Here is a 13,595-nt window from a genome sequence, read left to right on the forward strand (position 1 = left end):
TTAATCTCTTTTGATTAGTGACTTAATCCAAGGATCAAGGGCCATGGAACTTTGCTGAAGAGAAAACCCGCTGCTCCACTACTGCACCCCAACCATCACTGAAGTCCATGGTGAGCCTGCTGAAATGGCTGACCAGCCTTGGACTCACCGTGGCCACTGGGCAATCCAGCCACAGTGCAGGGCCTTCTGGACCAGGCCAGAGCATCACCTCCCAGCAGAGATGCTTGTGGGTGAAGCGACAAGACACCAGGGAGGAGAAAAGACAGGCTGGGGTAGAGGATGCAAATACGTTTCTGCACTTAAAAAACCCTTTCCTGGCTGACTTTGTTAGTATTCAAACATACATTATAGCTGGTGCTGTACTGATTGGTAATCACGATGTGATATTAACTGAAGCTCTTTCTTTGCTCTTAAAATAAGTGTTTTTAAAGAAAAAAATAAATGAAGGAGGAAAACAGGATCTCTTTCAAGGAATAATGCTTCAAATGTCATGTGAAAGTTTAAAAAATAAAGTTGCCAAAATACATGAATGCACAGATTGCAGATGTTACACTGTAGAACCTCCTTCTTTTTTCCCTTGATTATTAAAAAAAAAAAGAGGATAGCTCTTACGACTAGATGACTTCTTTCTACTCTTTCAAAAAAAAAGCATATGTACAATCTCTAAATATATTAAACTTTGCTCTGTGCAATTTCATTTAACATTCCTATGGCTGATCCTAGGCCCCCGTCCCGACACAGTGCATCCTATAAGGTGCTCTTACTTCTTTGCATAGGTATAGGAGGAATAACTTTAGCAGGGCAATCAAGAGTAGGGTAGACAGAGAATGAGCTTATTTATAGGGCTTGACAACTACTCCCCTGTCCCCGCACCACTACCACCAAGACAGACAAACAAACAAATACCACGCTAGAAAGTCTAATAAATGGAACACAGTGCAAGCCCTGGTCCTATTAAATTGAGAGATTCCTATACCAACACGCATTTTCCTTTTGGTGTTCTGTATGTTCCCTTCTGAGCAAATTCTTAATGAATAGCTCCAATATTTTGATAAGAAAAATAAAGGTTTGGACCTTCCTTTTCCCCATATAATCTTTACATTGTTCATTAACCCATCTCCCGGACATGCTAAAGCATAAAACCTATAAAAGTGCACTCAGAATGGATGTTGACCTCACATAACTTTCTGAACAGATGGGGACGTGGAGGCTGTGCTCTGCTGTGTAAATAAAGCACACCTGCCGGGATGGTCTGGCGTTCTCTACCTTTTCTGAAAACAGTCAGCGGTGGCGTTTTGAGGGAAGGAAGGCCTGATGAGCCACTGACCTGGCAACAACTGTCAGATAAGCAGTGACGAAGAGATCCGAGCTATGGCTGGCGTCGCATCCCTGAAGGAAGCTTTGAGGCTTACCCAGGTGGCAATGCGTGCCAGGTCTTGAGTGCATTGTGGCCGGGAGAGAGTGGGCCAGGCCACCCCTCAGGGAAGGCTTCCGAGGAAGACTCCCAGACGTTTCCCAACAGTGACAGCGGGATGTCCTGAACTCAGCTGGGGCTGAAGTCTGCTGGTGATGTCCATTGTCAATCTCTTTTCAAGCTTATGCCCTCCTGGGCCCTTCAAGCTAATAGCTCTACCGTGGTTCAGTTTGGGGCCATTCTTTAAAACAAAACAAACAAACAAACAAGACATAGAAAAGATACCCAGACTGCTGCCGTTTCCTGGCAACACATCATGATGTGTACTGCTCCCAGAAGTCCAATGGAGAACAGGCAAAAGACTATTCACAATGAAAACAGGTATCGCTCTTTGTACAAATGCTACTGAATAACATGTAGCTTTTTTTTTTAAGTGTCAAAAAAAAAAAAAAAACCCCAAAAACCTCAGAAACGACATTATCCAGAAAGGTTATCAAAATGGGCTTCCTTTCCAGGAAAAATGGGCTTGGTTGGTTCGATTGCTACAGAAGTCCACAGTTTTCAGAGCTAGACATACAGCAAAAAAAAAAAAAAAAAAAAAAAAAAAAAAAGTTGATTTTTGAAGGAAAAAAGTAGTTACAGCTGCTCTCGGCTGGGTTCTCAGCAAGAACAGTGAGGGTGGTGACCTTTTTTGTTTTTTGCTGCGATTTCACCAAGGTTCCCGGAAGTGCCTTCCCTGGGTTTCAAGTGTGTTTTTTTCAGAAGGAAAAGCGCTTTCCAACACCCTCAGCACAAGTCAAGGGCAGGAGGGTCTGGGCGATGATCAGGGGCCTGTGCATTAGTCAATGAACCGCTGGCAGGCCTTCTTCCAGCGGCAGGCCGTGCACCACATGTCACGGTTCTCCATGCCGTACACCTTCCGGCACTTCTTCCCCTCTCCCCGGGGCTTCCTGTAAGACAGGCCAGGAAACAGTATTCAGTGTGAGGGATTCAATGGGCATTCTTTGGAGGGCTCAAAATCCCTGGAAAAATCTAGAAAAAGTTAGGAAACGTAGTAGGGGGTCTCTCTAGGTTCAGCCATTAACCTGTGTGGGATGTGTTCACAGCCACTACACTGAACTGTTAACATTTGCTACTTATAGTACTTCCAGAACTCTTCAGCTTCTATTTGTCCATTTGTAGACGTGTCCATTTGGGCATCTCCATAACATTGAATTAAATGAGTAAATACAAGAAATACCAGTAGAAAGCATTATTCTTTCAAGTTTGTTTTTTTTTTTTTCCCAGTACGCGGGCCTCTCACTGTTGTGGCCTCTCCCGTTGCGGAGCACAGGCTCAGCGGCCATGGCTCATGGGCCCAGCCGCTCGGCGGCATGTGGGATCTTCCCGGACCGGGGCACGAACCCATGTCCTGCATGTCCAGCGGGTTGGTCCCGCTGCAATGGCAGGCGGACTCTCAACTACTGCGCCACCAGGGAAGCCCTCAAGTTTTTAAATATGTACTTTCAAATGCTCTCTTGCTTCTCAAATTTCTAGTCTTCTGGTTAAGGGAATCCTGGTGAGGTCCTCCTTGATCTGGATTAAAAACTCTATTTTGTACTTCATTTCATACAGACATTAATGCAACATGGCTTTAAAGAGACCCTGTAATCAGCATTACCTATTCTGCAAGAAAATTTACTGTAAACTGTGACCCCAGAAAAATAACAAATCTTTATCAAGAGTTAATAGATGGGGAAAATCATGGGAACAAAAGAAGGGGTGTTTCATCCATTTCAGGGGAATTTTATGAAGATTGTATCTCTGGTTTCTCTTTTCCTCGCTGTTCTATTTTTCAGTTAATTCCCTGGAGAGGAGGCGTGTGGGGTTTCAAGCAGTCATACCTTAGGCTGACCGTCCCTCTGGGTGGGGAGGACAAGACGGTGTGAGTGTGCTGTCTCTGCTCTCCTGTGCCCACCGGGTGACTGTGGGTTGGTGACACCTAGTAAGCACATGGAAAACAAAGTTAACGGGGCAGGCTCTCCTCACCATGCATTTCGTTAGCCTTTGCCACGTGGGCAGGGGTACCCAACCATCAGACACGGAGAGGCTGTGCTTCCTTCACAGAGACCACATGTTAAAATGGACGGGGTGATGCTCATGGTGGAATTTAAAGGCATCCCCCAACAGAAAAGACCCAGCAACAACGAATACTTTACAAATCTTCATGACTTCACAACATCTCTGCCTTCCCAGTTGCCCATTTTCACTTGAATATTTTAAACCTTAAAGCATATTCCTATTCCAAGCCTCATCCGTCTCTCTTTTAAAGAAGAAAAGAGGTTTAGAGAGTTCTCTGAGATTATACAGCTAGTCAGTGGCAACACACAATGTGGATCTCAGCCTTCTGTTTATTCAGTTGGATCATTCACAGCCAGTAAATAAATGGCTTCTTGCATAAGACGTCCACATGGCAGACTCTGGGGTCTGAACAGGGATAATGGCAAGAAGCAAAGATCCTGAGCAAATCAAGAATGAACGTCAACCTTGTAGTACTTACTGAGCATCCGCTATGTGCCAGGGTCACTGACAACAGCTTTACTTTCACATCTACCCCATGTGATAAGTACTCACCATTCCTAGTTTATAGATGAGGAAACCAAGCCCAGGAAGGTTAAATAACTTGCCCCAGGTCATGGAACTTGCAATGGCCAGGGCTGTACTGAGCTCTCCCTGATGCCAGAGCATGTGTTTAACCCTCTTATGCCCCACCTCTCAGTCGTAATGATGGGAGGGTCCCCTTTGTTCTCCATTCCTCTTGCATTTCTCACTTATTCTCTTTGTATCACCTGCTCACCTAGCACTAAATATCTTCCCAGCAAATGGGATTCTCAAAAGCTACACAAAGCTAATTTTATAACAAAAGATAAATGATGTTTCAAGTAAATATACAATACTTCCATACGCAAAAGAGCAAACATCTAATAAATTGATAAACTTAATCACTTAGAAGCCAACATGACCACAGAAATACCAGTATCAACCAACAGTCATGGGAACATTCCATAGAATTGATTTTCTCTAGTACAGGGACCAGTATTTTCTATTTTCTTTCAATGTAAAGGAATGTACATAAGTGTTATTTTCCTAGTCATTAATTTAAAAAAAATTAAACATGTAAGAAAAAAAAAACCTAACATTTTAAACCTTTTTTTTTTTTTTTTTTTTTTTTGTGGTACGCGGGCCTCTCACTGTTGTGGCCTCTCCCGTTGCGGAGCACAGGCTCCGGACGCGCAGGCTCAGCGGCCATGGCTCACGGGCCCAGCCGCTCCGCAGCATGTGGGATCTTCCCGGACCGGGGCACGAACCCATGTCCCCTGCATCGGCAGGTGGACTCTCAACCACTGCGTCACCAGGGAAGCCCTAAACCATTATTGCCATGAGTCTCATTTATTCTGTACCATTGGTCTTTACTTTTTGCTAAAGTTAGGTGGATTGAGGGCCAGCAGAGGTGAGTGACATACATAATTTTTTAAAAACCAAAGCTTTGGAGTTCAGTGTCTGCATTTGATGTGGATGGATATGTAGGTTCTTCCAGAAGCAGAATCCCCACCTCCCACTCCCATCCCCCATCCCATCGGGACCAGGATGCATATTAGCACAGTAGAAGGAGTGAACGCTTCAGGGTTTACTACCATTGTAGATGATCTAGAATATGCTCATATGACTTGTTTTAAGTGCTCAGGACAATGAAAAAAAAATTTTTGTTTTAAAAATTAGTGTAGAATTTGTAGAATCCCAAGAGTACCTCTTTATTCAGTCAGAGAACTGGAAATGTTTAGGTGACACGACAGTGACACTGTTTCCATTAGCCAGGGATAATGTGGAAGATTCTAAGTTTTGCAGAATTGCCATACGTCAATTTTGTGTGGGGTGATATGAGATTATAAAATGCTCTTCATTCAACAAATATTTGTTAAATACTTAGCATGCCCCAGGCACTGTTCTAGATTGTGGGGATACAGCGCTGAACAAGATAAAGTCTCTGCCCTCATGGAGCGTACATTCTAGTGGGGAGATAGACAATAAGTACAAAACAAGTAAGGGCATTTTAGTGATAAGTGCCTGAAGAAAATGAAACAGGCTACCAGGCCAAGCGTGATGGAAGGAGAGGACATATTTGTTCAGGGTGGTGAGGGAAGGCTTCTTGGGGAGGTTACCTTTGATCTACAGGGCACTCCGGGGAAAGGGGGCGGGCAAGGGCCAAGGCCTCCCAGGTGCAGAGTGCCAGTGGGGCCGGAAGACAATGCGTGGGAGGCAGGAGGAAGGCGGGAGGACAGGAGGTGGTGGGTTCAGGTCATGTCTTGGAGCTGTGATGAGGAATTTGAAGGTGATTCTAAGTGCAAGGGAAGCCAGTGGAGTGTTTTAAGAAAGTGAGACATCTGATTAATGCTTTACAAAGATCGTTCTGGCTCCTTGGAGAATGGGTTAGCAAGAGCCTGGACAGGAGCCCCGAGGACCACTGAAGAGCCTTTTGCACTGTTTCAGGAGAAAAATGTACTGGTGATTTAGATGAGAGTGTGGCAGTGGCGGGGAGAAGGGGCTGGATTCGTATCCTGTAAAGGCAGAGTCTGGGACTTGCTGATAAATGGGATATAGGACAGAAAATAAGAGGACAAATCTTTCGATGAATCAAGCATGCCTCCTAGGTCCTGGCCTGAGAGGCTGGAGGGATGGGGGTGCCACTTAACTGACATTAGAAAACTGGTGACCTCATAGGTTTAGGGGAGGAATGAGGGGCAGGTTTGGACCTACTGCAGGAAGAAACCTTCTCTACCTTCTTTATTTCTGCTAACGGCTTTCTTAAGTCTGGAGTTGAGGGCACACATGTTTTGTGTCTAGTCCTGTCTGATGGCAGCCCCTCCCGTTCTACAACAGACCTGGGTTTCTGCAGGTTGCAGCATAGTGGAAGCCAGGATCCTGTTCACACACCAGCGTGCGGCTTAGTTCTGTGGGAGGATCAATATCCTCCCGCTATCGATCGGGAGCTTTCCTGGAGAATTTTTAATAGCAAGACAATCATGTTTTGGCATCTTATGTTAGCTGGGGCTGAGGCTAGGGGGAGACGGGCATAGGCAGCCAACATTTATTCAGTGCTTGCAAATGTGAAAGGCCACTAGGTTATTTATACTCTCTTTGAATCTTCACCAAAAAGCCTGCAAACTAAGCACTATCTGCATTTTGTAGGTAAGACAGTTTAGGCTTGGAGCAGGGAACTGGCCTACATGCATCCCAGAGTTAAAAGTAGTATCAGGAATTATCAAGAGCTTGTTAAAGTACCTTCCCCTGTGTTAGCTAATTTAATCCTCATGATAAGCTCAGGATAAGCATCGCTATCACTTCCACTTTTTAGATGAGGAAATGGAGAAGTTAAGGAAGTTGCTGAGGCCACGCAGAAAGTAAATGGCGGACCCAGGATTTGAATATGGGCTGTCTGACACCAGCCGACCTTGGAACTTGGTTCTGAATGGTGTTAAAGCCCTGCTTTTTCTCTCTTCCATCCTGCCTCAAAACTGATGGCAGTATTGTGTGCCCTGGAATAAAGCCCTGGAAAACATGATTTGTCTCTTTCTCCCAGTGGCCTACACATTCCAGAGTTATTTGTTTTACATCTTAACCATTTTTTTTTTTCGCGGTACGCGGGCCTCTCACTGCTGTGGCCTCTCCCGTTGTGGAGCACAGGCTCCGGACACGCAGGCTCAGCGGCCATGGCTCACGGGCCCAGCCACTCTGCGGCATGTGGGATCTTCCTGGACTGGGGCACGAACCCGTGTCCCCTGCATTAGCAGGTGGACTCTCAAGCACTGCGCCACCAGGGAAGCCCCATCTTAACCACTTTTAAGTTCTATTTGGGGACATGCTTTATAAAGCATATAATACACTTAGAGAGAGTACTGTATGGTATTATTTCTAAATAACTAAAATGGGCTATTTGCCTGTAATTTGTCTCCTGATTAGGTGTGACCTCAGAAGAGTTTAAAGAATTCTAAATTATAGTCTGCAAAAATCGTGGCTAATTTTTCCCATATGTTGAGTATATTTGTGTTATATGAGTCAACCCCAGATACGGAGCATCCACTTTCTCTGCCCCCAGTTTTACAGTAATGGGACGTGTCACAGATAACAACACTAGGAAGTACAACATAATGTCAGCCAGTGCCAGGCATTGTGTTCAACAATGCAACGATACAAGGTGGTTGTCGTAGAGCTGAGTCGAAGGCATTGCTTGAAAGAGGTCCTATGACCGGCTAGAGGTCACGGCTTGTAAATGCCAGTCAGGACTTGCCTCACACCAGAGCATTAATACAGATGTTGTGTCCTTCTGTAAATATGTTGGAGAAATTTCTTTTCTTTGTGATTTTCTATCCCCCAAATGGGGGAAAAAAAAAGAAAAAAGCCCCTTGTCTCGGTTTTAATCTCTTCTAACAGAATATTCTGAACCCTCCATCAAAGTGTTAATAAAAAACAAACCAGCTAAAAAGCTAACAATTAAGAACTACTATTTCAGGTCTGGAGACTGTCTTTCTGGCCTGAAGCCTCTTGGAATGGCCCTTGGATAGCAGGTTGATTAGCTCTTATTTGCTTGCATGGGGTCTATTATGGACTGGATTTTGTGTCCGCTCCACCCCCCTTCACATGTTGAAGCCCTAATTCTCAGTGTGGTTGTATTTGGAAATGGGGTCTCTAAGGAAGTAATTAAAGACAAATAAGGTCCATAGGGTGGGACCCTGATCCAATAGGATTAGTGTCCTTAGATGAAGAGACACCAAAGGGCTCTCTCTCTATCTCCCTACCCCCTGAAAAGAAAAGGCCATGTGAGGACATATCAAAAAGTTGGCCCCTGACAAGACAGCAGGAGAGCCCTCACCAGGAACTGAATCAGCTAGCACACTGATCTGAGACTGCTGGCCTCCAGAACTGTGAGAAAATAAATGTGGGATGTTTAAGCCACCCAGTCTATTATGGCAGACTAACACAGGGGCCAAGAGCTCTCAGCTTTCTGCCATGAAAAGACAGGGAAAGAAATGGAGATAATTAGGGGTCATTGGGGAAAAACAGGTCAAAGAAAGCAGTAATTAACCATGGTCTTCTCCCTACCCCTATGTCCATAGCCTTGGGCTAGAAAAGACTGAAACATTACATTGGTGAATATGCGATTGACCTTCTGGGCTATACACCTCCGGGAAGAGGTCTTACCCAGGGAACTTATTAAAGCCCCAAATTCAGTAAGTCCAGTGTAGGCAAATGAATAAATAAAATTCTTTAAACCTTGGGATTTCACAGAAGGAGATTATTTCTACTTTCTAGGAAGCATACAAAAGCATCCCCTCTTCAATACCAGGTCTCAAAGACATGGGAGAAAAGGAAACCTTAAATGGGGTTGACAAACTCAGAGTACTTGCTTTGGAGTACAACAAGAAAGGTGTTCTTTAATGAGGATTTAATAAAATGGCAACTGCTCTGTTCTTCAGTTTGGATAAAGTTGAAGCCACCACTAATACTAGTACCTTATCATTTAAAACTTTTAGAGCTTCTGTCTGAAAATCCTATTACACGAATTTAGGAGGTGGGGATTCACAGGTTCTCAGAGTCAGCCTGGCTCCCTGTTTTCTAGAGGCAGGACTAGCACCCCTGGAGAATTCAGGGATGGCTGCTGGCACCCAGCCAGTGGACATATGACAGTCCTATGCCTGGGTGGTGTGGAGTTGTGAGATCCAGCCCCCTGTAGAAGGGGGCGGACAGCAAACAGCCAGTCTTTTTCTTTTCTTTTAAAAAAAGCATTGATAGAGAGTAGGGCAACATGAAGAACACTTTTAGTAGTAAGCCTCCTTGTCTTCCTTCTAGAATTAAACAAAAGCCTTCGAAAATGGCAGCTCCCTCCATCCCCTTACCTTTATTTTTAGATAGCAATGGCAAGCCTGACTGCTGAAACAGTCTAAAACCAGATAGATTGGGAACTCTCTGGCGAAAGGATAAATTAGATGCTCCCATAGGATTTTAGTGGGATACCTAGTTAACTCAGTTACTCTATGTACTTTCTGTCAAAGCTCTAGTCCAGAACATCCCTGGTAAGCAATCAAGAGCAAAATGAGGGACTCTGTCCACAGTGTCCACAGAGAGAAGAGTTTTAGAATTTCACTGTTGAAAAACCAACAAGAGGAGGTATCCTGGCTGGTACCCTACCGTGAAAGACATTTAGGAACTTTGGAGGACACGGAACTAGTGAAATGTCAGAAAGAGAAAAACAAATATCGTATATGAACGCATATATGTGGAATCTAGAAAAATGGTACAGATGAACCGGTGTGCAAGGCAGAAATAGAGACACAGATGTAGAGAACAAATGTATGGACACCAAGGGGGGAAAGTGGGGGGTGGTGGAATGAACTGGGAGATTGGGATTGACATGTATACACTAATATGTGTAAAATAGATAACTAATCAGAACGTGCTGTATAGCACAGGGAACTCCACTTCACTGTACAGTAGAAACTAACACAACATTGTAAAACAACTATACCCCAATTTAAAAAAAAACAACCACGCAGCGTGATGTCACACTATGCTTCAGAAGGAGATGATTTAATTAATAGAACAAAGGGGAAAATATTCCATTTGGGCTGGTCATAGAGGTAATTTGAAAGGACGTCTGAACTGGGCTGTTCTGTCTACACACTATACTTGTTTTTACACCAGATGAGCTCTAGGGGGATGCTCTTGAAAATTCTGCTCAAATCAAAGAAGGGAAGGAACGGAATTTAGAACAGCAGGTCTCTGTCATTCTGCGATTGTAGCTGCCTTGCTGGCTTAGGGTTGTCTCAAGTGTCCTGTCGAGAGCCACTCTGGGTCTTTTTATGTCTATCCAAAAAAAAAAAAAAAAAGTCGCCAAAAGGGCTGGTTGTTTACCTCTGACACCCACCTTAGGGGATCACTGTTCCTGCCAGAAACAAAACTAATACCTACATGTCTAAGCTATTCTTTTTCAATGTTTACTAACAGGGCATTCATCGTATTCTTGCTTTTTGAGAACTACCAGCAGTTCCACTCTTCGTGAAGGAGGCACCTTTCATAATTATTCCAGAGCCATGATCCTGTTTAAAAATCCTATTCTAGGAGTATTTTCTGGAAGCCACAAATTCTCGAATTGCTGCCAGCAGGATGCTTTTTATTGTTGACTACTCCTCTAGGGAATTTAATAAATATTCATTGACAGAGCACAGCGTAATTGACTGAGCCACTTTCATTTTTATCAGCTCCACAGGAGGCCTTGGTATTTGCTGGAAACCTCTGGGAGTTGCCAGTGGTTGCAATAAGAAGCTTTTGTGAGGTCCTTAGGGAGAGGGGTGGAGAGGAGAAAATAAGGTTAATGTCTATTATCATAAGCCACTTCCCTGAACCTTATCAGGAGTTATAAACCCCCTTGGGCATCAGCGGTATGGGGGTCTATGGATATTCTGTGATAAGCTATAAAAGACCCAATATCTTTTTAAATGAATAGTTAAAAATCAAGCACATTCATGCTGAGTTTTCAGACAGTAATCATTTACTATATCAAATCAATTCTTATATACTACTTAAACCCGATGGCATATTTCAGCACTCATTTATTTGCAAATTACCCCTCAGCATGGACTATTCAGGCTTTGGAAGAAAAAAAAGTGATTTCAATTTCTACTATTTGAACTTGCAAAATGACATACCCACAAACAATAATTTCAAAGTCAAATCTTATAAAGTTACTCATAATGATAAGTGCCATTTACGTATAGGGTCTCTTTCTTTTATGTTCAGGGTCTGAGTTCAGCTATTAATTTTATAAAGCCTTTTGGAAACATACAAATATGCCACCCACACAAAAAATCTTGATATATTTCCAACAAGTTGTTTATCAACAGATGAAACTGTCTTTTAGTTTCTAAAATTCCAGTCAAAACACCTTTTTACAAAGAAGTTGGGCCTGTCTGGACCACGAGACACCTCGCTGAGTTTACAAATATCATAAAAAAAAAAAAAAGAATTCTTCTGGCATTCCAATTTTCGTCTTTTTCTTGCATGTTTCTACAATTTGTTCTCTAAATGTACGTTTGGCTTTGACCAGATTTCTGGCTTTTTGCTTTTCTACTTACTGGAATGCCTGTGAAGGTAACTGGAGGAGACTGCCAAGAAATGCTGAAGCTGCTGCCATTGGGGGTGAACTTGGCCGATCCTGGAATGTTCACAGGGGGCGTGGCCTGTCAAATAGAAAACAGAGAAAGTTGTTGTGAAAGAACATTTCACCTCAGAGTCTTAAGCTGTCATTTCCAAAGTAGGGCCTCAGAACTAATCTCAGTTATATTAATGACTAAATTATAGTAGCAGGAAATTAAACACAGTCAAAGAGAGTAGCTAGAGATAAACTTTTTAGCTATCTAAGCAATCGAAGGTATAAAAGGAGAAAGTTTTTGACTACCGATTTCTGAAAAGAAATTTGCTTATACATACATATACCTATTTTAGGACATCTGTGATATACAATTCCTCACTATCAAGTTGGGAAGTCACTTTTTTTATGCAGTGATGGTAGATTGTAAATTACAACACTTTGGGAGGGTAATTTGGCAATACATATAAAAATTCTTAGCGTTCTGTATGTTAGCTATTCCACTTTTAGAATTTATTCTCAGGAAATGGATATAAGGATGTTCATTGAAGAACTATGTATTATATTTAACAAAACTGGAAACACGTGTCCAATAATAGGGAAAAGGGTAGATATATCATGATATAGCCACGGAGCCATTAAAAATGATGTTGAAGAATACTCATTGGCGTGGGAAAATGTTCATGAGATATTAAGTGGAAAAAACAAAGCATAGTGAAAACAGTATTACAATAGATTCCATTTTTTAAAAAAAATGAGTATACATACACACATAGAATACTTTTGAAGGACATACCAAAACTATGAACCAAGGGGCTTTCTTGTTGTTGGGACTAAGGATGGATTTTCTTTCTTTGCTTATGTTTCTAATATTTTTATGCTGAGCATTTATAATATCTGTAAACAGAAAAATCCCAATATTGTGAATATATGGTTTGGGAAGGAACTCCTAGATCCCTTAGTGTGTGTTCCAACTCTCATTATATAGATAAGCAAAATAATTTAATTAAGTTGGTTCAAGCCCACAATTTCAGACCTAAATGCAACACTGACAAACAAGAACAAAGGAATGAATAATTCTTTTGACCGCCGTTAAGAAGAGTCAGGAATGAAAGTTATTGCATCAACTAATTTAATAATTAGCTCTATTCCATTGCTCTTGAGTTGAAGTCTACTAAATAAATGGCTGAATTCTTCCTCTACAGCTTTAGTTTTTCTACTTTTATACATATAGTTGCTAGTGACAGTGGTTTTGTAACTGGCACCATTGGAAAATATTTTGGCAATACATAGCTGTTCATGTTATATCCTAAGATTCAATAATTACTCTTCTGGAAATTCAAAGAAAAAATAAAGCTACCGGCACAGAGATATCCTCTGTAGATTTACTGATGATAATTAAAAAGCTGGATAGACTAAAAAGTAGATCCCTAACAAAAGAATGATTAAAACAATTTAATGTTTTGATTTAATTGAATTTGGTTGTATATTCAGTTCTATGGAAAGTGTTTATAAAACAAGGGTGAGAGAACACAATTACAAATATGTACAGGAGATTTTTTTTCTAAAAAGTTACATAAGGTGGTTGATAATTATGGGAAAATTTTTTTTAAATTTGAGTGTATTGAAACTTTACTAAATCAACACTTAAAAGAGTTAATAATTGCTGGGGGAAAAGGAGCTTTAGCCCTGTCCTGTATTTGCAGGATTTGTCTCTAAGGTCTTATGAGACTTTGGAGTGAAGCAGAATCCCCTAGAAGGTCTGTTAAACACAGACTGCTCAGCCCCACCCTTCCTTCTGGTCCCACAGGTCTAGGGCAAACCCAAGAAATGTACATTTCTAACAAGTTTCCAGGTGATGCTGACACTGTTGATTTGGGGAACACTGACAACCACAGCTCCAGTCTGAGAGAGTTAGTTACCAATTCAGAAGGGAGTGCACTAAGTCCCAGACTGGGGTGCAGGACGAAAGTGGCACTGTGTCAGCACTTTTCAATTCTC

General features: G+C 42.2%; 1 protein-coding gene across 2 annotated transcripts in view; it reads right to left on the reverse strand.

Moving 5' to 3' along the window:
• Nucleotides 1-1,803: 1,803 nt before the first annotated feature.
• The window catches only part of ZNF704 (zinc finger protein 704), a 217,127-nt gene continuing 205,335 nt past the window's right edge, over nucleotides 1,804-13,595 (reverse strand). The window contains exons 7-9 of one of the 2 annotated variants that reach the window (XM_060115851.1): nucleotides 11,581-11,685; nucleotides 3,298-3,395; nucleotides 1,804-2,364 (exon numbers count right to left, since the gene is read on the reverse strand). In XM_060115851.1, the coding sequence (XP_059971834.1) occupies nucleotides 2,253-2,364; nucleotides 3,298-3,395; nucleotides 11,581-11,685 (315 nt within the window). In that variant the 3' untranslated portion in view covers nucleotides 1,804-2,252. Of the gene's footprint in view, nucleotides 2,365-3,297; nucleotides 3,396-10,150; nucleotides 10,313-11,580; nucleotides 11,686-13,595 lie in introns of those variants that run through there. The other variant, XM_060115852.1, reaches the window with a different exon arrangement.

The sequence above is a fragment of the Mesoplodon densirostris genome, chromosome 13, assembly GCF_025265405.1.
Source record: "Mesoplodon densirostris isolate mMesDen1 chromosome 13, mMesDen1 primary haplotype, whole genome shotgun sequence".
Taxonomy (NCBI): domain Eukaryota; kingdom Metazoa; phylum Chordata; class Mammalia; order Artiodactyla; family Ziphiidae; genus Mesoplodon; species Mesoplodon densirostris.